General features: G+C 44.8%; 1 protein-coding gene across 3 annotated transcripts in view; it reads left to right on the top strand.

The window, feature by feature from the left end:
• The first annotated feature begins 3,368 nt into the window (after positions 1-3,368).
• The window catches only part of GLT8D2 (glycosyltransferase 8 domain containing 2), a 44,794-nt gene continuing 21,369 nt past the window's right edge, over positions 3,369-26,793 (top strand). The window contains exons 1-4 of one of the 3 annotated variants that reach the window (XM_078449542.2): positions 3,369-3,864; positions 8,588-8,849; positions 21,406-21,452; positions 24,562-24,654. In XM_078449542.2, the coding sequence (XP_078305668.1) occupies positions 21,434-21,452; positions 24,562-24,654 (112 nt within the window). In that variant the 5' untranslated portion in view covers positions 3,369-3,864; positions 8,588-8,849; positions 21,406-21,433. Of the gene's footprint in view, positions 3,865-7,430; positions 7,491-8,587; positions 8,850-21,405; positions 21,453-24,561; positions 24,655-26,793 lie in introns of those variants that run through there. The other 2 variants (XM_078449541.2, XM_078449543.2) reach the window with 2 other exon arrangements.

The following is a 26,793-nucleotide window of genomic DNA, read 5'->3' as shown; positions in this document are numbered from 1 at the left end:
ATATACTAGTGCCAGTTGTGGGCACCTTCCAGTGTTCCGGAAAATCACTGATTTCTGCCAAACACCGTGGCCTGAGACCAAGCATCTGAGCAATCACCCACAATCTTGCAGCGAGAGAGAGAAGAACCATTGGCTCAGCTGTGATCATGTGACATTCAGCATCACGGACTACTTGTATTGCAAGACACTGCTCTTTATCAAGTTAAAATGTATTAGAAATGTTTGCTCATCTTGTGGAACACTCACAGAACAAGTTACGGTCTAAGGTTTTACGGTATTTGGAACATGCCTCAGATAAGAAGCAGGTGAGAAGTGCTGACAGGCATTCCGGTCCTGGCTTCATCACCAACATGCTTTGGGAACTTGGACTTTAACATGCTCAAAGCCTCAGTTTGCCTATCTGCAAATTGGGGCCAACAACATCTGTTCAACTTACCTGACAGCAATGTTATGAGAATAAAAACAGAAGATGTGCGGTTGCTTTGTCAATGTCCAAAGTTCTGTACAAATAGAAGCTATTCCAGATATTCCCTCTCCAAGCTCAAGTCTGAAAAAACAAACACTAAATCCTTTAGAGATGCCTGTTTAATACAGTAGCCACTTGTCACGTTGGCTATTGAGCACTTAAAATGTGACCTAGTGCAACTGAGGAACAGACTTCTAAATTTTACTCACTGTTAATGAATTTAAGTTGGGACACTGGTACTGGGTTCAGTTATCGGAAAGCCATTAAGTACGTTTGGAACATCCTGACTATGTGAGCCTACTTTTTAAACTGTAAATTTTGTGAAATCTAAATACATACCAGTTTGTGATGAAATTTAGTCTTTGAATTGAGATGTGCTACAAGTGAAAATACACACCAGATTTCAGACTTAATGCAAAAAAGAATGTAAACTATCTTGTTAATAATATTTTAGGGATGCCCGAGTGGCTTAGTCGGTTAAACGTCTGACTGTACCTCAGGCCATGATCTCAACGGTCCGAGAATTCGAGCCCCGCATGGGGCTCTGTGCTGACAGCTCAGAGCCTGGCGCCTGCTTCGGATTCTGTGTCTCCCTGTCTCTCTGCCCCTCCCCCGCTTATGCTCTGTCTCTCCCTCTCTCTCTCTCTCTCAAAAATAAATAAATAAATAAATAAAATTTTACATTAATTACATATTGAAATAATATTTTGTATATATTGTGTTAAATAAAATATCATTAAAATTTTATCTCTTTGTACTTATCTTTCTTAAAAAATGTTTTAAGTTTATTTCTTTAATTTGAGATAAAGGCAGAGAGAAGGAACACGGAAAGGACAGAGAGAGAGAGAGAGAGGGAGAGAGAGAATCCCAAGCAGTCTCGCCACCATCAGCACAGAGTCCAGCACGAGGCTCGAACCCACAAACCACGAGTTCAAGACCTGAGCCGAAACCAAGAGTGGGACGCTTAACCAAGTAAGGTTAAGGTGCCACCCAGGCACCCCTGTACTTATACTTTTTTAAATTTAAATTTTAGTTAACATTCAGCACAATATTGTTTTCAGGGGTAGAATTCAGTTACAACACATAGAGTTCACTTACATACAATACCCAGTGCTCATCACAAGTGCCCTCCTTAATACCCATCACCCATCTAGCCCATGCCCCACCCACCTCCCTCCATCAACCCTCAGTTTGTTCTCTATCATTAAGAGTCTCTTGTGGTTTCCTCTCTTCTCTTCCTCCCCTCCCTCACCTCCCATATATTCGTCTGTTTTGTTTCTTAAATCCCACATACAAGTGAATCATAAGTTATTTGTCTTTCTCTGACTGACTTATTTCACTTAGCATAATACATTGTAGCTCCATCCACATTGTTGCAAATGGTAATATTTCATTCTTTTTGATGGCTGAGTAATATTTCATTGTGTATATACACCACATCTTCTTTATCCATTCATCAGTCCATAGACATTTGGGCTCTCCTCATAGTTTGGCTATTGTTGCTAATTCTGCTATAAACATTGGGGTGCTGTACCCCTTTGAATCTGCATTTTTGTGTCCTTTGGGTTAATACCTAGTAGTGCAATTGCTGGGTCATAGAGTAGTTCTATTTTTAACTTTTTAATGAACCTCCCTACTGTTTTCCAGAGTAGCTGCACCAGTTTGCATTCCCACCAACAGTGCAAAAGGGTTCCCCTTTGTCTGCATCCTTGCCAACACCCGTTGTTTTCTTATGTTATTAATTTTAGCCATTCTGACAGGTGTGAGGTGATATCTCATCATGGTTTTTATTTGTATTTCCCTGATATCTTTTTTTTTTAATGCTTAGCCCAGCACTTGGCACATGGTTTTTCTCTCTCTCTTTTTAAGTTCATATATTTATTTGTTGAAGTAACCTTACGCCCAATGTGGCGGCTCGATTCACTACCCAAATGCCCTTCCTACTGAGTCAGCCAGGCACCCTCTCTTTGTACTTACCTTTTTAAAAAATATTTTTAATGTTTTTGTTTTATTTTTGAAAGAGACAGAGACAGAGTGAGAGTGGGCGAGGGGCAGACAGAGAGGGAGACACAGAATCCCAAACAGGCTCCACTGAGCTGTTAGCACAGAGTGGGACACGGGGCTTGACCTCATGAACCGCGATATCATGACCTGAGCCGGAGTCGGATACTTAACCAACTGAGCCACCCAGGAGCCCCTGTACTTACCTTAAAGTGACTTTTAGAAAATTGAAAATTACATGAGGGCTTGCATGATGTTTCTATTGGGAAATACCACTTTATTTATTTTTTTTTTAATTTATTTTTTTAACGTTTATTTATTTTTGAGACAGAGAGAGACAGAGCATGAACGGGGGAGGGGCAGAGAGGGAGGGAGACACAGAATCGGAAGCAGGCTCCAGGCTCCGGGCCATCAGCCCAGAGCCCGACGCGGGGCTCGAACGCACAGACCGTGAGATTGTGACCTGAGCTGAAGTCGGACGCTTAACCGACTGAGCCACCCAGGCGCCCTGGGAAATACCACTTTAGAAAGAACCAGTGAGCAGGGGATCTTCACTTCCTTGTAGGAGCTAAGGACAGAGGTTGCGGAACTAAATTCCATGATCCCAGGCAACGTGCTGGCACCATTTCCTGGGTTTCTGAGAATCAATAGCAGAAACTGAACAGCCCAGAGCTGGGTGGGGTTGAGTCCCTGCCTGATTCCTTTCCATGTTCAGGCTCAAAACACGCCATCTTAAAACTTCTATTGCTATTATTGCCTTGGTAGAATGAGACCATAGCTGTTAGCTGGGCTTTAATTTAATAGACCACAACATTTTAATGACTGGGACATTCCAGGAGAAACTAGTGGCTGTGAAGATAGTCTTAAAATCAGTGTGAACTTAATTCTTCCACTTCTGCTCTTGCAAAGTTTACCTTAGGCCCAACGTGTGGTGGAAATTCACCCTCCAAGAGTCCGCTCTTCTCCAGGTTTGAATCGTTTCCTCCAGCACTGCCTTGTTTTCGAAACGATTTGCACGCAGATTGCCGGAGGAGGATGCGAGAGGAAGCCCGGCCGGGCGAGGAGCCGGCCTGCCAAGCACATCTGGAAGTGGTTTCAGGGGCCGCCTCACCCCGCAGCCAGCGCAACGCCCCGATTCCCAGCTGCTTCGCGCAGGGGTGGAAGAAACCCGAGCCGCTCCAAAGTCAACGCAAGCAAAGGGGGGGTGGTGTTGGGGGCAGGGGCAGGCATCCTCTCTTGGAAACGTAACATTGGCCTCGGGGCTCTCAGCGCTTTGGGCTTTCCAATGGGATGTTAGCTGCAGCTGAAGCAGCCCGGGGGCCAGCCGCGAGCGGAACGCTCTGCCCTGCAGCTCTTCTGGACCGAGGCGCCCACAGCCTGCCCTCACCGTTCACCAGGTAAACAGAAACTGGCACGCCGCGCGGCGGCCTCTCCATTGCAGCCGGGCCGGCCTGCAGCAGCCCTTTATTTCGCTATAGACTCAAGGACGTAAATCTCGTTGGCCTGTCCAACGAGAACTTTTCTTACAGGAGCTCCCAGCCAATGTTTGTAGCGTGCAGAGGGAACTTTTTCTTTTCTTTCCTTTCTTTCTTTTTTCTTTCTCTCTCTCTTTTTTTTTTTTTTTTTTTTTTTTTTTTTTTTGCCATTGCAGCAAATCCAGGATACTCAGTGTGCAAGTTGTTCACATGCTGGCTGGACTGTTTTTATCCAGACCTGTGTTGAACCCCCTTGTCCAGTGTGATTTACTATTTTCATCATATTTTAAGCATGGAAATCAGTGGTTAGGTAGGATGGGATAAATGCTAGTATTTAAATGCAGGTACATTTCTGAGCCACAAAAGATTTCAAAATATATATATTTTAATGTTTATTATTTATTTTTTGAGATAGAGACAGAGTGTGAGCTAGGGGAGGGGCAGAGAGCGAGGGAGACACAGAATCTGAAGCAGGCTCCAGGCTCTGAGCTGTCAGCACAGAGCCTGATACGGGGCTCAAACTCACAAACTGTGAAATCATGACTTGAGCCCAAGTCGGATGTTTCGCCTAATGAGCCACCCAGGAGCCCCTGAGCCACAAAAGATTTAAATGAGCTGTGATTCACATTTTCAGAAGCTGTCATAGGAAGCTATTCATAGGTCCCCCATTCTAAAAAAGGAATTGGTAGTTGTGGAAGTCTAAGTGAGGCTTATTTATAAATGCAGTAATCATAGTGTTTGGGTTCAAAATGCTTTTTTAACATTCAAAAACTGTCTTGTGCTCACTTTATGAATGAATGTACACATTGGATAAGCCTGATATAGGCTGATATGCAACTTATGATATCAGTTAAGGAGGAATAGTTAAGGGGATGCCTGGGTGGGTCAGTCGGCAAAGCATCTGATTTTGGCTCAGGTCATGATCTCATGGTTCCTGAGATCGAGTCCCGCATCGGGTTCTGCACTGACAGTGTGGAGCCTGCTTGGGATTCTCTCTTTGCCTTTCCCCCAAGCACGCGCGCACACACACACACACACACACACCCTCTCTCTCTCTCTCTCTCTCTCTCTCTCTCTCAAAATAGATAAATAAACATGAAAAAAAAATTTACTTAAAAAAAAGGAATAGTTAACACAAGAGTAAGAAGAGAGAGAGAGGAAGAAAACATGATGCTATCTAAAACATGGTGGGGGTGCCTGGGTGGCTCAGTCGGTTAAGCGTCCGACTTCAGCTCAGGTCACGATCTCGCGGTCCATGAGTTCGAGCCCCATGTCAGGCTCTGGGCTGATGGCTCAGAGCCTGGAGCCTGCTTCCGATTCTGTGTTTCCCTCTCTCTCTGCCCCTCCCCTGTTCATGCTCTGTCTCTCTCTGTCTCAAAAATAAATAAACGTTAAGAAAAAAAATTTTTTTTTTTAAAAAATAAAACATGGTGCTAATCTTCTAGTTGTTTGGCCCCGTGTCGTTAAATATCCAAAGTGACATTGGCTGGTTTGTTTTGTCTTTTCCTCCACGTGTCTTCACATTGCATTTCTGTGCAGGACCCATTTTGGGTTTCACATTTTTGTGTAGGACGCATTTTGGGTTGCACAGTGGATTCCAGCCCTGCGTCGAATGCAGGTACATGTGGGGCAGGGCAGCAGGGAGACCATGGGCTCTGGCTCCAGGTCACAGAGTCAAATCTGCGCGTTGCCACTTAACAAGCTTTATAAGCTTTGGCTCGGAGTAGTTACTTGTCTGTGCCTCTATTTCCTCATCTGGAAAATGGGAATTAAGTGACATCGTGTGTCTAAAGGATGTAACACAGCATCTGCAGAGTAGTGAGGCCTCAGGGAAGGTTAGCTTCTTGGGTGGTGCTGATGATGACCGCGGTGATGATGAAGTGACCACGCGTCCTGTGTTGGGTGGCAGCCCAGCATTTGGCAGATTGTTCCCTCTGATAGTCCAGTCTCCCAAGTGTTCCTCACTTCCTCATGTTGTTTCTCCAGGGTCCTGCTTTCTTCCTTCCTCCCTTCAAACACCTCTCTTTCTTTTCTTTTCTTTTTTCTTTTTTTTTCAGCCTGGCTCTTTTTATTTCTTCTTTGTTCTCTTTCCTTCCCGAGAGAAGCACAGCTCATTAAGCCATGGTTCTCATACTTTTCATTTCTCATTGCCAGGGAGCACGATACTAAATACTTCTTTTATTTCAGCATTTCCCAAGGAATGTTCTGAAGAACATAGTCCCATGGGGAAGATGCATTCGGTGAACCATATCACACTCTGAGAAATCCCAAGGCAAAGTGACATTTTAAAGGTCCTGAGAAGTCCTGCGGTAGAGAGATCTGCTTAAGGTTGTTTGACACAGAAGTTCCCAGTTGACCCCTGAACCGTTTTACCACATAACATTGATTAGCGCTTCTCAGAGCACACTCTGCAATAGCCTCCTCTGGCCCCGTTTGTTTTCACTTCAGCTCCCCCTTGTAGACGGACATCCTCCTTCACACCTCCCCTGGCAAACACCCAAGCAGACATGGTGTCCTTCCTTCCCTAGGTCAGGACATGAGCTCGATCGCCTGTGCCATATTGATATCTAGAAAATCTGACCTGAAGCGGCCAGCTGGGATCGGCAGTTTTTCTGCAAAGGGCCGGAGAGGTGGCTGCGTAAGCCTCACGGTCTGCGTTGCGCCTCCGCAGATCTGCTGTTGTCGTGTGAGACTGGCCTTAGACAACACATTAAAGAATCAACCTGCCTGTCTTCCAAGAAGACTTTATTTACAAAAAGCCCCCCCAAAAACAAAACAAAACAAAAAAACAGTAATGGGCAGGATTTGGCACAGAAGCCAGAGGTTGGGGACACCTGCCCTAAGGCCACTTTGTGCAAGAATGCGTCATTCCAACACAGGAGAAAGCAGAACAGACCCTCCACGCACTGTACACTCTCTCCTCTGGCTCCCCTGTCTTTGGGTCCGTCTTGAGGAGACCTTTCATGCTAGAGCAAACAAGTAAAAAGGCCAGAGATGTTTTGTCAGAGGCCAAATTCCTGAGTCCCGATGCCGTCCTTTCCCTTTTCTTCAGGTGAATCCCTGCTCTTGTCCCGTTCGTGGCTCTGTAGGTGGCATGGGTTGAGGCGAAGTGCTCTACTGGTTGCTTTATGCCACGCGTGAACCCCAGGGGTGAAGGTCCCGTGGGGTGAAGTTAAATCACGGAGCTTACGTCAGTTGCTTGACACAGGATGATTGCAATCAGCAATGGAAAGCGGTCGGCTCTGAAGATGGTTAGGAATGTGAGCTCAGAGCCAGACTGCCTGGGCTCTGCAGCTTGTTCATTGTGTCACCCTCCCTGAACTTTAGTCTCCTCGTGGGTGAATCAGGGATAATCACTTTACGGGTCGTTGTGAGGACTGAATTAATGAACATATGTGAAGGCTGTTGTGTGAGTGTTACCTATTATTACTATAGGCTATTTAATTAAATCTGCAGCGCAGCCCCAATGTGCTCATGAGGTTTTGTAAATTGCCCAGGATCGCATCGCTAAGGAGTGGGGCAACAAAGCCTGTGATATTTCCACCCAGGTAGGTGCCCTGCCAGATTTAAATCACTCAACAGTAACTTGAAGGAGCCCCCTCTTTTACCTTTCCTTCTGGTTTCCATGTTCTTTCCTTTCTTTTTCTTTCTTTCTTTTACTTTCTTTTTCTTTCTTTTCTGGTGATGGCTTTAGATTCCTTCTCAATTTAGCAATACTGAAAGTCCTTACCAACTGATTAGAGCCGGCATGTAGAATAACACTTAGGGGCTCTGATTTTTGAAATATATTTCTGGAGTCCTTCCCACTTTTGCCTTTTCTTCCAAGGCGGAGCTCAGTCACTTAGCTACTGCCAGGTCTTAAAACATTCTTTCCAGATTTGGCCATGGGCCCAAACTCTTTGGCATCTGGTAAAATAGCTCCCTGTGAAAGGTCTTCAGGGACCCATTTTTATGATTTTTTTTTAAATTTTATTAAAATTTTTTTTTAATGTTTATTTATTTCTGAGAGAGACAGAGCATGAACAGGGGAGGGGCAGAGAGAGAGGGAGACACAGAATCTGAAGCAGGCTCCAGGCTCCAAGCTGTCAGCACAGAGCCCAACGCGGGGCTCGAACCCAGGAACTGTGAGATCGTGACCTGGGCCGAAGTCGGATACTTAATCGACTGAGCCACCCAGGCGCCCCCCAAAAATGTTTATTTATTTTTGAGAGATAGAGCGTGAGCAGGGGAGGGGCAGAGGGAGATGGAGACACAGAATCTGAAACAGGTTCCAGGCTCTGAGCTGTCAGCACAGAGCCTGATGCGGGGCTCGAACCCAGGAACTGGGAGATCACAACCTGAGCTGAAGTCAGACGCTTAACCGACTGAACCACCCAGGCACTCCCAAAAAATGTTTATTTATTTTTGAGAGATAGAGCGTGAGCAGGGGAGGGGCGGAGAGGGAGACACAGAATCTGAGGCAGGCTCCAGGATCCAAGCTGTCAGCACAGAGCCCGACGTGGGGCTTGAACCCACAGACCATGAGATCATGAGCTGAGCCGAAGTTGGATTGAGCCACCCAGGGGCCCTTCAGATGCCCATTTTTAAACTTAACGGACATTTCTCAGGTCCAGACCAATTCCCTAAACTCTCCTTTTCTTCCTAGTCACAGGCCCCAGGACCTTGGCCTTTTTCCTCCGCCCTTTGAATGTGCCGCCATCCCGTCCCCTGCCCAGGGATTCTTCTCTCCAACACTGGCTGTGCGGCTCCATCTTCCTTCCTGTCTTGAGGACAAGCCCACAGACTCCTTAATGCCAAAGGCTTGGCTATTTACTGCTGCAGAGAAACCACAACACAGAAAGTCACTCAGCCTAGGAAAGCTTACAAAGGACCAGGGGACACAGTTCCTAGGGCTTGTTGTTTTGATGGTGGGTAAAAAGCTGGTAAGAAGACCAGAGCCCTCTGCTTTCATTCCTCGACTAGATCCACAGTCCCTTCCTTCTGGCTTTTTTCCTCAGTAAAGGTATGCTGCCCCCTTTCTTCCTAGGATTGAAGAAGAGGGCAAGAGCCCCTTTCCCTTTCTTTCTCTCTCCTGTTGGTCACTCATTCATTCCACACACATTTGTTGAGGCACACAGAGGCGGGCAAGCCACAGTGCCTGTCCTCAGTCACCTCACAGTCTAGTGGAGGAGACAGGCACACTCATAATATTAGAACAGTTCTGAGTGCAGGGATAGGGACAGGAACGAAGATCAGGGGAGCAGCCAGGCAGGGTAATCAAGTAAGACTTACTGAAGGAGGTGATGCCTGCATTGAGTTTTTAAGAAATAAGTAACAATCTACTGGGGAAAAGAGGAGAAAGGGCGTTTAAGGCAGAAGGGACTGCATGAACTGAAGTTCAGAGACAAGGAAAACATCGACTGGGTGTGGAGGACAGTGGATGGCTGGAGACAAAGCCTCAAACAGTTCAGCTTGGACAGAAGTCATGGCACGGAGGACCTATGGACATCTTAAACTCCAACCTTAACCTTCCAGTAGTGGATTTCCAGTGAAGGGCTTTAGGCAGGACAGGGACATTCAGAGTTGTGTTTAATTTTTTTTTTAACTTTATTTATTTATTTATTTTTAAAAGAGAGAGAGAGAGAGAGAGAGAGAGAGAGAAAGCATGAGCCAGGGAGGGGCAGAGAGAGAGGGAGACAGAGAATCCCAAGCAATTCTCTGTGCTGTCCGTGCAGAGTCCGACATGGGGCTTGAACTCATTAACTGTGAGATCATGACCTGAGCCGAAATCGAGTCGGGCACATAACCGACTGAGCCACCTGGGTGCCCCAATCTGAGTTGTGTTTTAAGTCAGGCAAAAGAATTCTACAAGACAACTGAACTTAATTTCTTCAAAAAAAAAAAAAAAAAAAATTAAGGTCATGAAAAATAAAAAGGCAGTGTGGGTGGGGGAAGATTGATTAAGAGTAAAAGAAACTAAGGATATGACAAGCAAACTATAAAAGATGATGTCACAATAATGGGAGAAATGCGAATATGAATTATTTATAAGATGTTATTACATTAATGTTCTTGTTCCTGGAGGTGATGATGGTGTTGTAGTTATGTAGGAGGATGCCTTTGTTTTTGAGAGATGCATGCTGAGATATTTAGAGGTGAAGCGTCATGGTGTCTGCCCTATATATGAGAGAGAAATAAGAAAGAAAGTAAATATGGCAACAAGTTAGCAATTGATGAATCTGATAGAAGGTATGTAAGCGCTAAGATTCATTCTTTCAACTTTTTGGCAGACTTGGATGTCTCAGGTAATAAGAAAAGGAAAGTCGACCAAAAAATTAAAGGTGCTGGGTGGGACACCTGGGTGGCCCAGTTGGTCAAGCGTCTGACTTCGGCTCAGGTCACGATCTTGTAGTTCGTGAGTTCGAGCCCCTCATCGGGCTTGCTGCTGTCAGCACAGAGCCTGCCTCAGATCCTCTGTCCCCCTCTCTCTGTCCTCCTCCCTCTCTGTCCCTCCCCCTCTCTTCCCCACCTTTCAAAAATAAACATTTAAAAAATAAAGGTACTCAAACTGCATGTAAAATTAGTGTAATGTGATTAGCAAACAACAAAAAGAGTCACTATGTTATACCGGTGATAGATTGCAGAAGGGCAGGGGGCAGAAATTCTGGAGGCACGAAGGCCAGGTGGCAGGTGATTGCAGAGTCGATGAGTGGGTAAGACGAGGCAGAACAGAAAAGGGATGGGCTAAGAACCTTTTAGGGGGTGAAACTGTAGGTGTTGGTGGAGTGAATGAGCCATCAGGGAGGAGGTGAAGGGGATGCCCAGAGCTCAGCAGAAGAGGACTTCTGGGGGGTGGAGGGACACCGATTTCAGTGGTGAACAGACAGGGTTTGGGGTGCTTGTGCGGCTCCAGAGGGGAGGGGCCACGTTCCTCTCTTCAGTCTAGAAGTGGTTTTGAGGGTTCATAGTGCCGGGCACTTGTGCGAGACCCATGCCAGTGCACAATCAGGCATTTCCTGCCTTCGCGGAGCTTATAATCTGTCTTCGGGAGGCCGGACGATAAACCAGTGATGACACAGGCAGCTGCTGAGGGGAGGTGATACATGTATGGCTGGGGTGAGGAGCTTTTGATGAAGACTCTGAGGGACATGAAGGAGCCAGCCACATGGATATCTGGGAGGAGTGTTCCAGGTGGCAACAATAGCATTCCGGGTGGAGGGAACAGCATTCCAGGTGGAGGGAACAGCAAGTGTAAAGGTTTTGAGGCAGGAGAATGTCTGGCAAGGAGGCCGGTGTGATCATGTGATATCTTGGAGGAGGTTATAAGGACTTGGGTTTTTTGCTCTGAAGGAGACAGGAGGCCTTGGAGGGTTTTGAACAGAAAATGACATAACCTGACTCCTATTTTTTTTTTAAGTTTGTTTGTTTGTTTATTTATTTATTTATTGAGAGAGAGAGAGAGAGAGAGAGAGAGAGAGAGAGAGAATCCCAAGCAGCCTCCATGCTGAGAGGGCAGAGCCTGATACGGGGCTTGAAGCCACAAACTGTGAGATGGTGACCTGAGCCAAAACCAAGAGTCAGACGCTCAACCACCTGAGCCACCCAGGTGCCTCGCAACCCGACTCCTATTTTAATAGGCTCACTCTGGATGCTTTGTCAAGAATCAGCTAAAAGGAAACAAAAGCAGAGCAATTCAGTCAAAGAGTGATGGTGATTGGGCCACAGTAGAGGCTGCCGGGGGCAAAAATTCTGGGTATATTTTGAAGGTAGGACTGACAGGACTTGTCGCTGTCTGTATGGGCAGAGTGACCAACAGAGAGGGCTCAAGGATAACAGCAAGTTTATTTTTGCTGGGGCAATTAGAAAAATGAACTTTCCATTAACGGAGTTGGAGAAGATTAGGGGTGGTACACATTTGGGGGTGTGGATATCAGGAACTCGGTTTTGGACAGGTGGACGTCCCCACGTGGATCTGCCCCAGGGGCAGTGCATTTTAGGAGTCGGGGTCCACAGGACGGGTTGGGGCCGTAGACAGTCCTTTGGGAGCTGGCAGCATGTAATGGGATTTAAAGCCGTGAGACGGGATGAGGCCTCCTAAGGAGGGAGTTGAGAGCGAGAAGAAATCAAACACGGAGTCCTGAGGCATTCCAACATTTAGAAGCTCAGGCAATAGGGGGAACCAGCAAAAGAGACCGAGGATGAGCCGTCAGAAAGGTCCCACACAGGGTGCCGGGGGGGCTCAGTCGGTCGAGCAGTTGAGCGTCCGACTTTGGTTCAGGTCATGATCTCACAGCTCATGGGTTCAAGCCCTGCGTTGGACTCTGTGCTGACAGCTCGGAGCCTGGAGCCTGCGTCTGATTCTGTGTCTCATTCTCTCTCCGCCCCTCCCCCACTCTGCCTCTCAAAAATAAATAAATGTTGGGGCGCCTGGGTGGCTCAGTCGGGTGAGCCTCCGACTTCGGCTCAGGTCATGATCTCACAGTTTGTGAGTTCGAGCCCCACCTCGGGCTCTGTGCTGACAGCTCGGAGCCTGGAGCCTGCTTCGGATTCTGTGTCTCCCTCTCTCTCTCTGCCCCTCCCCCACTCGCACTCTGTCTCTCCCAAAAATAAACGTTAAAAAAAACCCCAAGAAACAAGACCAAACAAAAAAGCAAAGAAAGGTTGCGGACAAGCAGGGGAGTGTGGATCCTTGCGGGCTGTGCCCAGGACAGGATGTGCCCAGGACAGGACATGTGCAGAGAGAGCCGGCAGGTGATGTATCTCCCCATGCACCCGGGCCTCTGCAGCACGGGAATGAGTCCTTTGGTGCATTTCTTCACATACAGGGACCGTGTTGACCCACAAGATGATGCTCTGCCCCCAAACATGCCAGTTTCTCTGGGCCCCAGGTCTCTGCCTCCTATTCTGCGGGGTCTTAGGATGCTCCCCAGCTGTTCCCTGAATCCTGAGCCCCTGAACTTCCTCCCATCAGTTTTCTACCTCTTTACAACTCTGATGCCCCTACCAAATCCACGTAATCGGCTCATATCTAGGAGCTGCAAATGTTTCGTGAGCACCTACTTGATCTCTTAGAATGCTTTTGACTGCAAGCACCAGAAAACACCAATTCACAGCAGCTTACACAGAAAGTGCCACCATCAGACATGAGATGAAATTGCGAAGAGGGAAAGGATGCCAATCTTTACAACTTCATATTTAAAAATTTTTAATAAAACAGGCTTCCTTTTGGAAGTACATGCTTCTCAAAGACTCCACTCCTGCCTTCTATACTAAAAGCTGCTCAAAAGTTTCCTACAAGAATCTGCTTCAGGAATTTCTCTCCTTGGCTTGCTGCTGCCATGCCTTGCAATTCGATGTGCCGTTACGAGTTTCCTGAAGCCTCTTGTTTCATTTATTTATTTTGAGAGAGGGAGAGGGAGAGAGAAAGAGAGAAAACATGAGCGGGGGAAGGACAGAGAGAGAGGGAGGGAGGAAATCCCAAGCAGGCTCCACACTTTCCATGCAGAGCCCGCCATGGGGCTCCCTCTCAGGAACCCCGAGATCATGATCTGAGCCGAGATCAAGAGTTGGACACTTAACCGACTGAGCCACTCAGGCGCCCCAACCTCTTGTTTCGTTTTAAAGGGATTTTCAAATTGGCAGCATGCTGGATGGGAGAAAGATGAGCCCCCTTCTCAGATGAGCCAGCCGGATGATCTTTCTGCTTCTGGCATGATCTCAGCCGTTACAGTAACCGAGCACTCAGGGGCAAGCAGTCCAAACTTGACTGACACCCCATCAGCACACAGTGCCATCACCTGCTTCCTGGGGTAGCCCGAATGGCCCTCGAAGGGCTCCAGCACCTTGCGGTTAAAGAGCATAGGCTCTGAAGTCAGAGAGCCCTAACTTCAAATCCCTGCCCTGCCCTTTAGTAGCTGTGTGATTTTGAGCACGTTACTGAACCTCTCTGAGTCACAATTTCCTCATTTGAAACCTGGAGAGAACAATATATCCACCTGAAATGTGTAAGAATTAAAGAAGATGGGGGCGCCTGGGTGGCTCAGTCGGTTGAGCGGCCGACTTCGGCTCAGGTCACGATCTCACGGTCTGTGAGTTCGAGCCCCGCGTCGGGCTCTGGGCTGATGGCTCAGAGCCTGGAGCCTGCTTCCGATTCTGTGTCTCCCTCTCTCTCTGACCCTCCCCCGTTCATGCTCTGTCTCTCTCTGTCTCAAAAATAAATAAATGTTAAAAAAAAAAAAAAGAATTAAAGAAGATGGTATACCTAAATGGTCAGCACAGATTTGGGTGCACATTAAGCTTGCAATAAACAGTAGCTATTATTGTCATCTGGCCCCTGCAAATCTCTCCCCATATGTGCACATGATTCTGGCCACAGGGAATGTATTTGTAAGGACTCTTGTTTGCAAGAAACTAAATGTATTGTTTTGACTAACAGGGTTGCCCAGGGAAGAGCTGGCATCAGGGGCTCAAGTTCAGATCCTTTTGACCTTCTCCTCAGTCTCTCTCCCCTACTACCAGATGGCCTTTGTTCATGGACTGGGGAGGAGGGGGCCTGTGGCCAAAGACCATTCTATGCTTACATCATCTTAAAGAGTTAGCTGAATGCATATCATCTAAAATCATAAGTGGGTAAAAAGTACCTGAAATCAATATCCAAAGAATCCTAAGTAATGTGCTGCTTTGACACGATTCTTTCCCAGGCGTAAGAGGGGAAGAGGAGAAGGGCCAGTGCACATGTACCCTGGGTGTTCAGCCTAGAGCCTGGGAAAATAAAAAGGATGTTATAGCTGGTTCTTTACAGCGAATTAAAGACTTGAACCAAATTCCTATTGAAGAGTTTCCCAAGATCACTGCCAACAAGTTCTCACAACACTTTGATTCATGAGGGAACCCTGGGGTGCTTGGACATCCCCCCCCCCCTTCTTGCTTGCCTCCCGTAGGCTCTCTCTGTCCATGTTGCTGGTTTCTAAAGGTTATTATTCCGTTTGCTGACTGCTGCCTCCAGTCAAATGTCAAGTTCAGAAGTTCCTTTGAAGAACCGTAATTAAGAAGGCTCAACTTAATTTTAAAATAAACTTTGGGTTTCCAACACAAATTGTTATTTATAGCAAATTAACCTTTTTTTTTTTTTTTTTTAAGATAAAGGAAGTCAGTTGCGTGCTCCTGGGTGATTGGCAAAATGCTACAAAGAAGGGAATGAACATATAAATGTGACATAATTTTATTTTAGATTTCTAGGCTGAGCTGAATTTTTAAAATAATCTAAATTATTTTATAATCTAACTGTAATCTAAATTCTAATCTAGGGGCGCCTGGGTGGCTCAGTCAGTTGAGCGTGAGCGTCCGACTTCCGCTCAGGTCATGATCTCATGGTTTGTGAGTTTGAGCCCTGCATCGGGCTGTCTGCTGTCAGCACAGAGCCCATTTCAGATCCTCTGTACCCCTCTCTCACTGCCCCTCCCCCTCTCTCAAAAATGAACTGGAAAAATAAATATAAATAAATACATAAGTAAATTCTAATCTATTTTTATAAGCTAAAATTCTAACAGCTGAACTTCATTTTCTTCATTAAGCCTATGGTTTTTTTTGTTTTTTGTTTTTTTTTTTAACATTTATTTATTTTTGAGACAGAGAGAGACAGAGCATGAACAGGGGAGGAGCAGAGAGAGAGGGAGACACAGAATCTGAAACAGGCTCCAGGCTCTGAGCTGTCAGCACAGAGCCTGACGCGGGGCTCGAACTCATGGACCGTGAGATCATGACCTGAGCTGAAGTCGGACGCTTAACCGACGAGCCACCCAGGCGCCCCTCAAGCCTATGTTTTTATCCTCTGCTTCTCTTTATGCCACTGCTTATTCTAATGAGTATAGAAAGTACTGTAATAACCATAAAGATAAATTGTGAACCGTGAAAGCCAGGAAACAAAGTTGTTACATGCATTTTGAGGAAAAGGGTGTGTTAGCTTCCTTGGATTTCAGAGCACAAAATACTCCAGAATCCTGTGCAAAGATAAGATTTGAATTTGGGGAAACGTTCACTTGACACTTTTTCATGATGTTTCAGCCCTTGTTTTGCCTCTGTGTAAGCAGGGTGCTACTTTGAGAACATTGTGGAATGTTTGAGTTTTTAGCCACTGACAGCTGTCCAGATCTACAATCGTTATAGAAAGCGTAGGAGAGAATCCTAACCTTTGGCTGAGCCCTCTCTCCTTTCTTTGGGACACACAGACCTCAAGATTCAAACGCCTTGGCAGATCTCAAGTGTCCTTTTGGACACTCCGAAATTGGAATGAATTTTAACAAAAATAATTAGTTCGGTGGAAAGGACTGTCTTCCCAACAAATGGCCCTGGAACAACTGGATCTCTATATGCTAAAAAATTAACCCACAACTCACGCCATATGCAAAAATTAACTCAAAATGTAGATGTAAAATATAAAACTACAAAACTCTCAGAAGGAAACACAAGGGAAACTCATCACGGCCTTGGATTAGGCCAAAAGTTCTTAGACATCACATGAAAAGCATGATCCATAAAAGAAAAAAAAAATTGATGAATTTGACATTATTGAAATTAAAAACTTTTGCTCTGTAAACTTCATTGTTAAGAAAATTAAAAGACAAGTCATGTCCTGGGGAAAGTATTTTTCAAATCACATATCCAACAGTGGACTTATCCCCAGAACATATGAAAAACTCTCAAAACTCAAAAGGAAGAAAAGCGGTGATCCAATCAGAAATTAGGCAAAAAGCAGCGCCTGGATGGCTCACAGTCAGTTAAGCGTCTGACTTCGACTCAGGTCATGATCTCGCGGCTCGTGAGTTCAAGCTCCACGTCAGGGTCCGTGCTGACAGCTCAGAGCCTGGAGCCTGCTTGAGATTCTGTGTCTCCCTCTCTCTCTGCCCCTCCCCCACGCATGCTCTGTCTCTCAAAAATAAATGAAAACACAAATAATTAAAAAAAAGAAATTAGGCAAAAGATTTAAGCAGACACTTCACCATTGTATTAGCCAGAGTTCTTCAGGGAAACAGAGGCAATAGGATGTATACGTATGTAGAAGAGATTTATTATAAGAAATTGGCTCATGTGATTATGTGACCGACAGACCCAAGATCTGCAGTGTAAGGTGGCACACTAGAGACTCAGGACAGCCGGTGGTATTGCTCCAGTCCCCTTCTGAAGGCTGAGAAGCAGGAGGAGCCGTGAAGTGGCTCCGGTCTGATGGCGGCAGGCTCAAGACCCAGAAAGAGCATGTGTTTCCGTTTGAATCTGAAGGTAGGAAAAAGCCAGCGTCCCAGTTGAAAGGCAGTCAGGCTGCAGAGTTTCTCTCTTAACTCAGGGCAAGATCAGCACTTTTGTTCTATTCAGAACCTTAACTCGTTAGATGAGGCCTACCGGCATTAAAGAGGGCAATCTTCTTTACTTAATCTGCCTCTTTAATATCAGTCTCATCCATAGGCTCAGGTCCGTTAAGAATCTAGCTTTGACTCAGGTCACGATCTTGTGGTTTGTGAGTTTGAGCCCCTGCATTGGGCTGTCTGCTATCAGTGCAGGACCAGCTTCAGATTCTCTGCCCTCTTCTCTCTCTGTCCCTCCCCTGCTTGCACTCTCTCTCTCTCTCTCCCTCTCTAAGAATGAGTAAACATTAAAAAAAATAATATTAATCTCATCCAAAAACATTCTCATAGAAACACCCAGAATAATATGTGACCGAATACCTGGGCACTTCATGGCCCAGTCAAGTTGACATGTAAAATTAACCATCACAAACATATACAGATGGCAAATAAACACATAAAAAGATGTTCAACGTGAGTAATTGTTAGTGAAGTGCAAATTAAAGCCATAGTGAAACATGCCTTATTAGAGCAGCTAAAATAAAAAAAATACAACACCAAGTGCTGACGAGAACGCAGAGCAACTGAGACTCTTTTACATGGCTGGCGGGAATGCAGAATGACCCAACCACTAAGGAAAACAGGAAATTTCTTATAAAGTTAAATACACATCTACCCGATGACCCAGTAATCTAAGTATTTACCATTGAGAAGTGAAAATTTAAAATCATACAGAAACCTATAAATAATAGTTTACAAAAGCTTTATTCATGATAACAAAACGCTGGAAATGACTCCAATGTCCTTCTGTGGGTGAATGGATAGACTGTGGTACATCCATACAATGGAATACTACTCAACAATAAAAAGGAGAAAGCTATTGATACACTCAACAACAAGTATGAATCCCAAATATGTCATGCTAAGTGAAGGAAGAGAGTCACAAAAGGTCATGTACTGTATGATCCTTTTTTTAAAATTTTATTTATTTTTGAGAGAGAGAAAGGGGAATACAGAGAATTCTAAGCAGGTTCCACACCATCAGTGTGGAGCCTCATGTGGAGCTCGAACTCACAAACCATGAGATCATGACCTGAGCCAAAATTAAGTCAGATGCTTAACTGACTGAGCTATCCTGTATGACCCCATTTATATGGCATTCTGGAAATGGCAAAACCATAGGGAAAGAGAGCAGATTGGTGATTGCCAGGAGCTAGGTGTTGGGAAGGGTCTACCTACAAAAGGATAGCACAAGAGAATTCTTTGGAGGTGTTGAAATCGTTCTCTATTTCATTTGTTGTGATTAGTATAAGAATTTATGCATGTGTTAAAATTCATTCTCTGAAGAAGCAGTTGGCTTCTTCTGTTAAAAGATGTTCCTGGGGGCACCTAGTTGGCTTAGTCGGTTGAGCGTCTGACTTTGGTTTAGGTCATGATCTCGCCGTTCATGAGTTCGATCCCCGCGTCAGACTCTGTGCTGACAGCTCGGAGCCTGGAGCCTGCTTTGGATTCTGTGCCTTCCCCCTCTCTCTGTCCATCCCCTGCTCGTGCTCTGTCTCTGTCTCTCAAAGATGAATAAACGTTAAAAAAAAAAACAAAAGATGTTTTTCCTGGAATACATCTGGTTGATAGGCCTCTTAGAATTTGCCCAGAATTTGTCTCATGCAAAGGCAAGTGCTCTGTGTAAAAAGTTGGACTGGTAGCATCTTTGTGTGTGTGTATGTGTGTGAGTGCACATACACACACACTCTTAGAATCTCCTGTACTTAACTATTTGTTTGAACAGATAATCCATGCACACGATTCAACATTCTATAGGTGCCAAGTCTTCTGTTTATTAGAACATATCAGTTGGGTCTGCTCCAGCTTTTACAGCTGGGGCCCATTTTAATTGTTCGGCGCCGAGGGCCATGTTGGTTATTAAATACGTGCAGTATAAGCCTTGAAAGAATATCAAGTGAAAGTCCCCCTCTGTTTTGTATCTTGGCCCCTCCTTTAGTTTCTGTAATCTTCAATATAGAGGCAGAGGACATTTCAACATTGGCCTATATGACATTGCCAGGATGGGCATTTTAATGACCCTTAACAGTGTATGGCAATGCAAGATAGGGAATCTTATCCCAAATCTGTCTCTGGCATCCCTCCAGCCTTCCTCCCAGGGCTTGCTTTCCCATCCATACTCCTCTGTCCCTGCGCATCAGCCTGCCCCTCTCTGATGTTTGCCTGGGACCGGGTTCTCACCCTGCCTCTCACCTGGAACATCATGTCGGGAACCAGGGCGAATGAAAAGCCTCAGGACAAACCAGGCAAATGTGCCCAGGGCGGCAGTTTTTCTAGGTGATAAAACAGCACAAATGTCATCTTAACCCAGATGTCAGCTGAGTCTACCTTGCCCAGGGGTCTAACCTTCCACCTGGGGTGCACAGACCCTCACGGTGTCCATGGATACATTTCAAATGATTTCATGTACTTAGATGAGAGAAAAATCATAACTTTATTTTCACTCACCTCTGAGTGGAAGTGAGCATTTCCTCGGCCAGCAGCCATAGATTTGGAGATTCAAGTAAAATGGACTCACCTTCCCCCATCCAATATCCCCTCCAAAATCCTCATGACTTCCTGGCAGCTTACATTCTCCTACGTTCAGAGTCCCCACAGAACTTCATCTCAGTTGCGTCTCTCCCCGCTTCTCCACGTCCAGCATGGGGAACACGGCCCCCTTTCCTTGATTTCCCCCGAACACACTGATACGTGTGTTTAGACCCAGGGGGGAAAGCAGACTGGCGACAGGGTGGGGATCAGGAGATGTACAGCATTGGCGGAAGACTATGGACTGAATATTGGGCATCTCAATTCTTGGAAAGTCCTTGGGGGGCATCTGCCCCAAGGCCAGATGTTCTGATGAGCAAGGGGCAGCCTCTGCTATGGGATCTTTCTCCTTCTCACGTAATAATCTTGGGCTGCTGCCAACCCCAGGATTCCAGTTGATCATTCATTCAGACTCATTTCACATGTTCCCGCTCTCACCCCTGCCCACCCCATCCGTGCACGGAAGTCTCTGACTTCACAATAACAAAGACTTTTCTCCCTGAGGGGACCTCTGCTAGCAACGAAAGGAGCCATTATTTTCCCTTCGTTCTTGGACAGTTTACACAAATCTGAAGGTAACTCAAGAAATGTGTAAATATTTTGGAGCTCCTTATGGCTGACTTTGAGTTCCACTCTGCTTTACCATCAGAATATCTGTGGAGATGTTTGAAAATGTTGCTTTGGGACTTTAATGAAAACAAAAGCTGATAGAGGGAACTACACGCATATGAAATAAAATCCAAACTCCTTTATAGACAACACGGTTTGTCTCCAGCCTCATCTGGCCAGTCTCTTGTTTAGTCCACTATGTTCCAGCCATACTGAACTTCTCGCAGTACTTAGAATACCCAGAGCTCTTCTTAGCCACTGGGCCTTCACACCTGCTGTTTCCTTTCCTTTGCACTTTGCTCTTTCCTTCTGCCTTCTCTCCATGGGCTCCTGCTCTTCTTGGAAGAGCATCTTCTCAATGAGGCTTTTCTTGATTTCTTTTCCTGACACACTCCTCACCTCTACTGATCCGTGTCCCAGAACTTCTGTTGTTTCCTTCATATCTCTTACCATAATCTATTTTATTTGTTACATTTTAGTATCTGTTTTCCCCACAGGATTTAAAGCCCCATGATGGTAGGGACTGGGACTGATTTGTTCATTGGTACATCCTCAGTACATAGCACAGTGCTGGGCTATTAGTAGGATCTCAACAAATACTCATGGAATGCATGATTGAATTTAGTGTAAGGTATAGTTCTGTTTCCACAAGGGATCCCTGAAGATGTGAAAATTTCCTTATCAAAGGAAAGAAATTATGATAGCTGAAAACATGCAAGATTATCTATTGGGGGCCCTTTGGACTGTTCGTACAGCCAGAGAAATTAATTTGAAGCGCTGACCTATACATCTAAGAGATACTTTTTTCCAAAGTTCTAGATTCAGAACGGTAAGGAATGATTGCCCAATTTGCCACATATCAGGTACTCAAAGACACGGTCCTTAGTAATTGTATGATGACTTTGGGGTTGATTCTGTTCTACAAAAATTTTTATTCTTTAATCCACAGGTCACAGCTTTCGTCTGCGTGAACACACATGGCTTTGTTACGAAAAAGTAAGATTACACTTTTGACAATCATGATTATTAAAAATAGATATTTTAAAGGACTGTTTTTTTTTTATTTTTTAATGTTTATTTATTTTTGAGAGATAAAGACAGAGAGCGAGAAGGGGAACAGCAGAGAGAGAGGGAGACACAGAATCCGAGACAGGCTTCAGGCTCTGAGCTGTCAGCACAGAGCCTGACGCCGGGCTCAAACCCATGAACTGTGAGATCATGACCTGAGCCGAAGTCGGACGGCTAACTGACTGAGCCACCGAGGTGCCGCTTAAAGGACTGTTTTGATGCTGAGTCTTGAACTGTCTTATTTTTGAGATCTTTGTTTTCACGGATGGTTTTCCCACAGGCAGAGTTCTTGGCATCATCATTTCAGGATGATTCCTGTGGAAAGTTGTTAAGTATTTTGTCCACAGGTGGATTCATCATGAGAAGGGGCAAACATTTCTATATAACTTAACAAATAGAATTTATTTTCTCACTTTAAATAAATATTCATGCTCCTATCTAATTTTAACACTTGTAATTTTGTGTTCCTATTCTTTTTTTTTTTTAATTTTTTTTTAATGTTTATTTTTGAGACAGAGAGACAGAGAATGAACCGGGGAGGGTCAGAGAGAGAGGGAGACACAGAATCCGAAGCAGGCTCCAGGCTCTGAGCTGTCAGCACAGAGCCCGACGCGGGGCTTGAACTCACAGACCATGAGATCATGACCTGAGCCGAAGTCGGATGCTTAACTGACTGAGCCACCCAGGCGCCCCTGTGTTCCTATTCTTAATATCGATTGATTGATTCATGTAAGTAATCTCTACACCTAACATGGGGCCCAAACTCACAACCCCCACATCAAGAGTTCATGTTCCACTGACTGAGCCAGCCAGGTGCCCCTTGTGTTCCTATTCTTAAGAGTCACCTTAAATTATATAATCTTCAGACTCCATCAAAACCTGAATTTGCCCTTGATTTTAGATCTAGTAGTTTGTGAACCTGGGATGAAGCGTAGTAACCTAATTGTGTGACAGTCAGCCTCAGGGTAGAGCTGCCTGAACAAGCAGATGAAAAGACAAGATATGCAGTTAGATTTGAAGTTCAGATTAACTGTGAATAATATTTTGGTCTAAGTATATGCAAAATATTGCATAGGGCATACATATACTAAAAAAGAGTCAGGTGATAGAAGACTTTGAGTTGCCTCCCCAACTGGCTGTGGCAGATGAATATTTATCACACATATTGATAAACTGTAGGACTTTCTTCCTTATCTGCTATTTCTCTATAGTTTTGTTTTAAACTGAGTCTCGTATCTAGTTTCTCTGGCTGAATCTCACAGTCCAGAAAGGCAGAGAGAAGCTGGATGTAAGCACAGTAGAATCACTGGGCCTCAGAATGTAGCTCTGGAAGACATCTGTGAAGACTAACTCCTTCCTTCTACAAGAGGGAAGACAAAGGCCCAGGGGCCAGAAAAGAGATCAGTATGAGGACAATAAATGTAAATATCTCGATGCGTAAAAGCAGTAAATGATAGGGGTGCCTGGGTGGCTCAGTCCGTTAAGTGTCCGACTCTTGATTTGGGGTTAGGTCATGATCTCGTGGTTCATGAGTTCGAGCCCCTCATTGGGCTCTGCGCTGACAGTACGGAGCCTGCTTGGGATTCTCTCTCTCCCTCTCTCTCTGCCCTCCCTCACTTGTGATTTCTCTCTCTCTCAAAAATAAATAAACTTAAAAAAATAGTAAATGATAATACATAACAATTATAAAGTCTTTATTAGGACTACATTGCCTTTGTTAACTCTCAAAACCCGCATGTGAGACAATGATTATTACTACAATTACAATCCTCATTGAGCAGATGAGCAAACTGAGGCTCAGAGAGATTCAGTAACCTAAGGCCACACAGCTAAGAGGTGGCAGAAACAAGATTTGAGCCTGACTTGAAATCCTGCCCCTTTCCTCTCCTAACCAACATTTTCCAAACTTCAGGTGATTGTGCTCTATGTATAGCAATGCACCACCTTCTCAATTTTTCATCATCTGTGTTTCTTCTGTCCTACGCATGACTTAACTGTTTCCTTAAATTGACTCATTTAAAATTTATGTGTACTTTATAATAGAAAGTGTATATCCTGGGGCGTCTGGGTGGCTCAGTGAGTTAAGCATCCAACTTTGGCTTCGGTCATAATCTCATGGTTTGCAAGTTCGAGCTCCATGTTCGAGCCCCATGTGCTGACAGCTCAGAGCCTGGAGCCTGCTTTGGACTCTGTGTCTCTCTCTCTCTCTGCCCCTCCCCTACTAGTACTCTGTCTCTCTTTCTCAAAAATAAACAAAAACATTAAAAATTGTAAAAAAAGAAAGTGCATATCCTTATTGCTAATAGAATAAGCTATCTCCTATCTTGAAAAGAAGACGATTATACACATATGTATGATTAGAACAATGTTACTTCTGGGTAGCTTTTGTTACCTGCCTGCACGTGAAATTAAAACTAACTTCTCATGCTGTGACTTAATGTTACTTAATGCCATGGTCACAAACCTCCTAAACCATCTCATGTACAATCAGTGGTATGTGCTCCGTACTCAGGAAAGCACTGTCCTTTATCACTCTATTTCTCAGTCGTTGCCAAGGGTAAGTGGAACAGATGGTCCCGGATGCTTAGAACTGGAAGAGATATTTGGACCTTCCGTCCTCTTACTCAGGGCAAGAATTTGTTGTATGTCATCCTTGACCAGTGTTCGAGTGAATTGAGAACACATAATAAGTACTGGCTCATCATAAGCTTTATATAAATGTTGGCTGTTCATTGAAACCAAATGTTCATGCACAGAAATTGGCTCCAGAGGCAGCCTCATGTCAGCATTAAGGTCGTAGCCTCTGCCATCAGGCTGCCTGGGAGTAGCCCCCCATCCTCCTTAAACTACATCTCTGTACCCTTGAGCTGCAACAGCATCCCAGGTTAACCCTGACATGCCATCTGCTGAAAGAAAGGTCCCAGACCACTGCTGGGATGTTCGTTAGGGAAGGCATCTGCTCATATGACCATTCTAAACCTTCCCGCAATTTCAGCTCGAGAGGTTACACCTGAATGTGTTTCTGGTTTTATTTCAGTCAATCAGGTGTTGCTGTTCCTTCTGATTGTGACCCTCTGCGGAATTCTGTATAAGAAAGTCCATAAGGGGACTGTGCTCAGGAACGAAACAGGTATGCTGAGTGAAACAAGCTGGGCCCCGAAAGACAAGTACACTGTGCGATTCCTCTTGTATGAGGGACTTTGATAGTCACAGTCACCCAGACAGAAAGTATGATGATGGTTGCCAGGGGCCGGGGGCGCGGGGATGCGGAGTTCTTGTTTAACGGGTAGAAGCTGCAGTTGTGTGAGTTTGTAAAAGGTTTGTAAGTTTGACAAGAATTATGGGGATGGGGCCGTGGTGACAGTAGTACGACAATGTGAATGTATTTAATACACCAACTGTGCATTTAAATAATGCTTAAGATGATAAATCTTAAGTGTTTTTTACTACAATAATTAAAAAAAAAAAGAATGGAGCAGGTAAATAAGCATATAACCCATCAAGATGGGATGCCTGGGAATGTGATTTAAATGCGTTCCTTTGCTTCCTCTCAGTAGCTGGGTCAGAGACAGGCAACCATCTGGTCAGCTCCCAAGGACCTGCTGGTGAGAATATCCACCCAAGGCCGACTTTTCAATGATGTTCTACAATGATCGGTGCTACTCAAACTTCAGCACATAGAAGAATCACAGTTAGGGTTTGTTAAAACACGATACTCGGACCCATCCCGAGAAATTTTGAGTCAGTAGATTTGGGGTGGGGCCTGAGGATTGCACGCCTTTGTGATCCGCTCCCAGTTGATGTTGATGCTCGGTTCTCAGGCCACGCTTCGGGCGACTGGCTCTGTGTCCATCCTTGGAGGCTCCCAATAATGCTGCTTATGCACGTCACCTTCTGTCCCTTCTCCCCACTGGTTCATTCCCACTGCGGCACCAATGGCCTCAGAACCCGCAGCTGAGAAAAGATCCTGCATTGACCCTATGTCCTCTTCCAGCTGTGCTCAGGACCCCGATTTCCCTCCTGAGGGGTGGGTTGCTTGAGATGCCACCTTCACAACCTCTAAACACACAGAGTCATCCTTCACAGAAATTAAGAAGTACTGTAGTCTGTGTATTATATTTTTAAATGGTTTCTTTATTTATAAAGATTTTATTTTTAAGTAATCTCTACCCCCAATGTGGGGCTCCAACTTGCAAACCTGAGATCAAGAGTCGCACAAACCTTTGACTGAAACATCCAGGCACCCCTATTTTTAAATAATTTTAAATAATTGTAGTTTTATATAGTCTTGCAAATACATTTATGGAAAATACAGAAGAGAAAGATATTACCTGTAGCTATATCAGCCAAAGACAAATATAGTTAATATTTTGGTGCATTATATACATTCATTTCATACTTTTTTTTTTTTTAAACCAGAGGCTTTAGACACTGGACCCACAACAGTGAGAAAAACAATGTCCTACTCTCACAAAGCTGACTTATTTTAATTTAAAAATTCATTTAAGAAAAACAGTTAAGGGGAGCCTGGGTGGCTCAGTCCGTTAAGCATTTGATTCTTGATTTCTGCTTGGGTCGTGATCTCACAGTTCACAGGATAGAGCCCTGGTCAAGCTCTGTGCTGATAGTGTGGAGCCTGCTTGGGGTTCTCTCTCAGTCTCTCTCTCTCTCTCTCTCTGCCCCTCTTCCCCTCTCAAAAATAAATAAATATACTAAAAAGAAAAACAGTTAAAAACACATAAAATCTGGTTTAAATAAACATAAGGAGCATCCGGAAAGAGAATGATTTCCACATAAAGATGTGCATACAGATTTGCCCAGGGCATCATTCTTTGTAGCCCCACTGGAAACAATCCACATGTAAATCAATCAGAGATTAGATAAAATGTAGTATATCCACACAATGGAGTGCTTTTCAACAATAAGAAGCAACAAACTACTAATGCCTGCTCCAGAAGTTGGATGTGGATAAAACTCTCAAAGATTATGCTAAATTAAAGAAGTCAGACCTGAAAGCCCACATATTCTATGACTCCATTTAGAGAAGTTTCTAGAAAAGGTGAATCTATAGAGACAGAAAAGAGATCAGTGGTTGCCAGGGGCTGAGAGCTGGAGTGGATTGACTATAACCTAGCTTAAGGAAACTTTTCAGGGAAATGAATATTTTTTTTTATTTGAGAGAGAGAGAGAGAGTGCAAGCAGGCAAGGGGAAGAGTTGGGGGGGAGGGGAGGGAGAGAGAGAGAGAGAGAGAGAGAGAGAGAGAGAGAG

The sequence above is a fragment of the Panthera onca genome, chromosome B4 (genome assembly GCF_046562875.1).
Source record: "Panthera onca isolate mPanOnc1 chromosome B4, mPanOnc1 haplotype 2, whole genome shotgun sequence".
Classification (NCBI taxonomy): domain Eukaryota; kingdom Metazoa; phylum Chordata; class Mammalia; order Carnivora; family Felidae; genus Panthera; species Panthera onca.
This window is presented reverse-complemented; position numbering and strand designations above follow the sequence as displayed.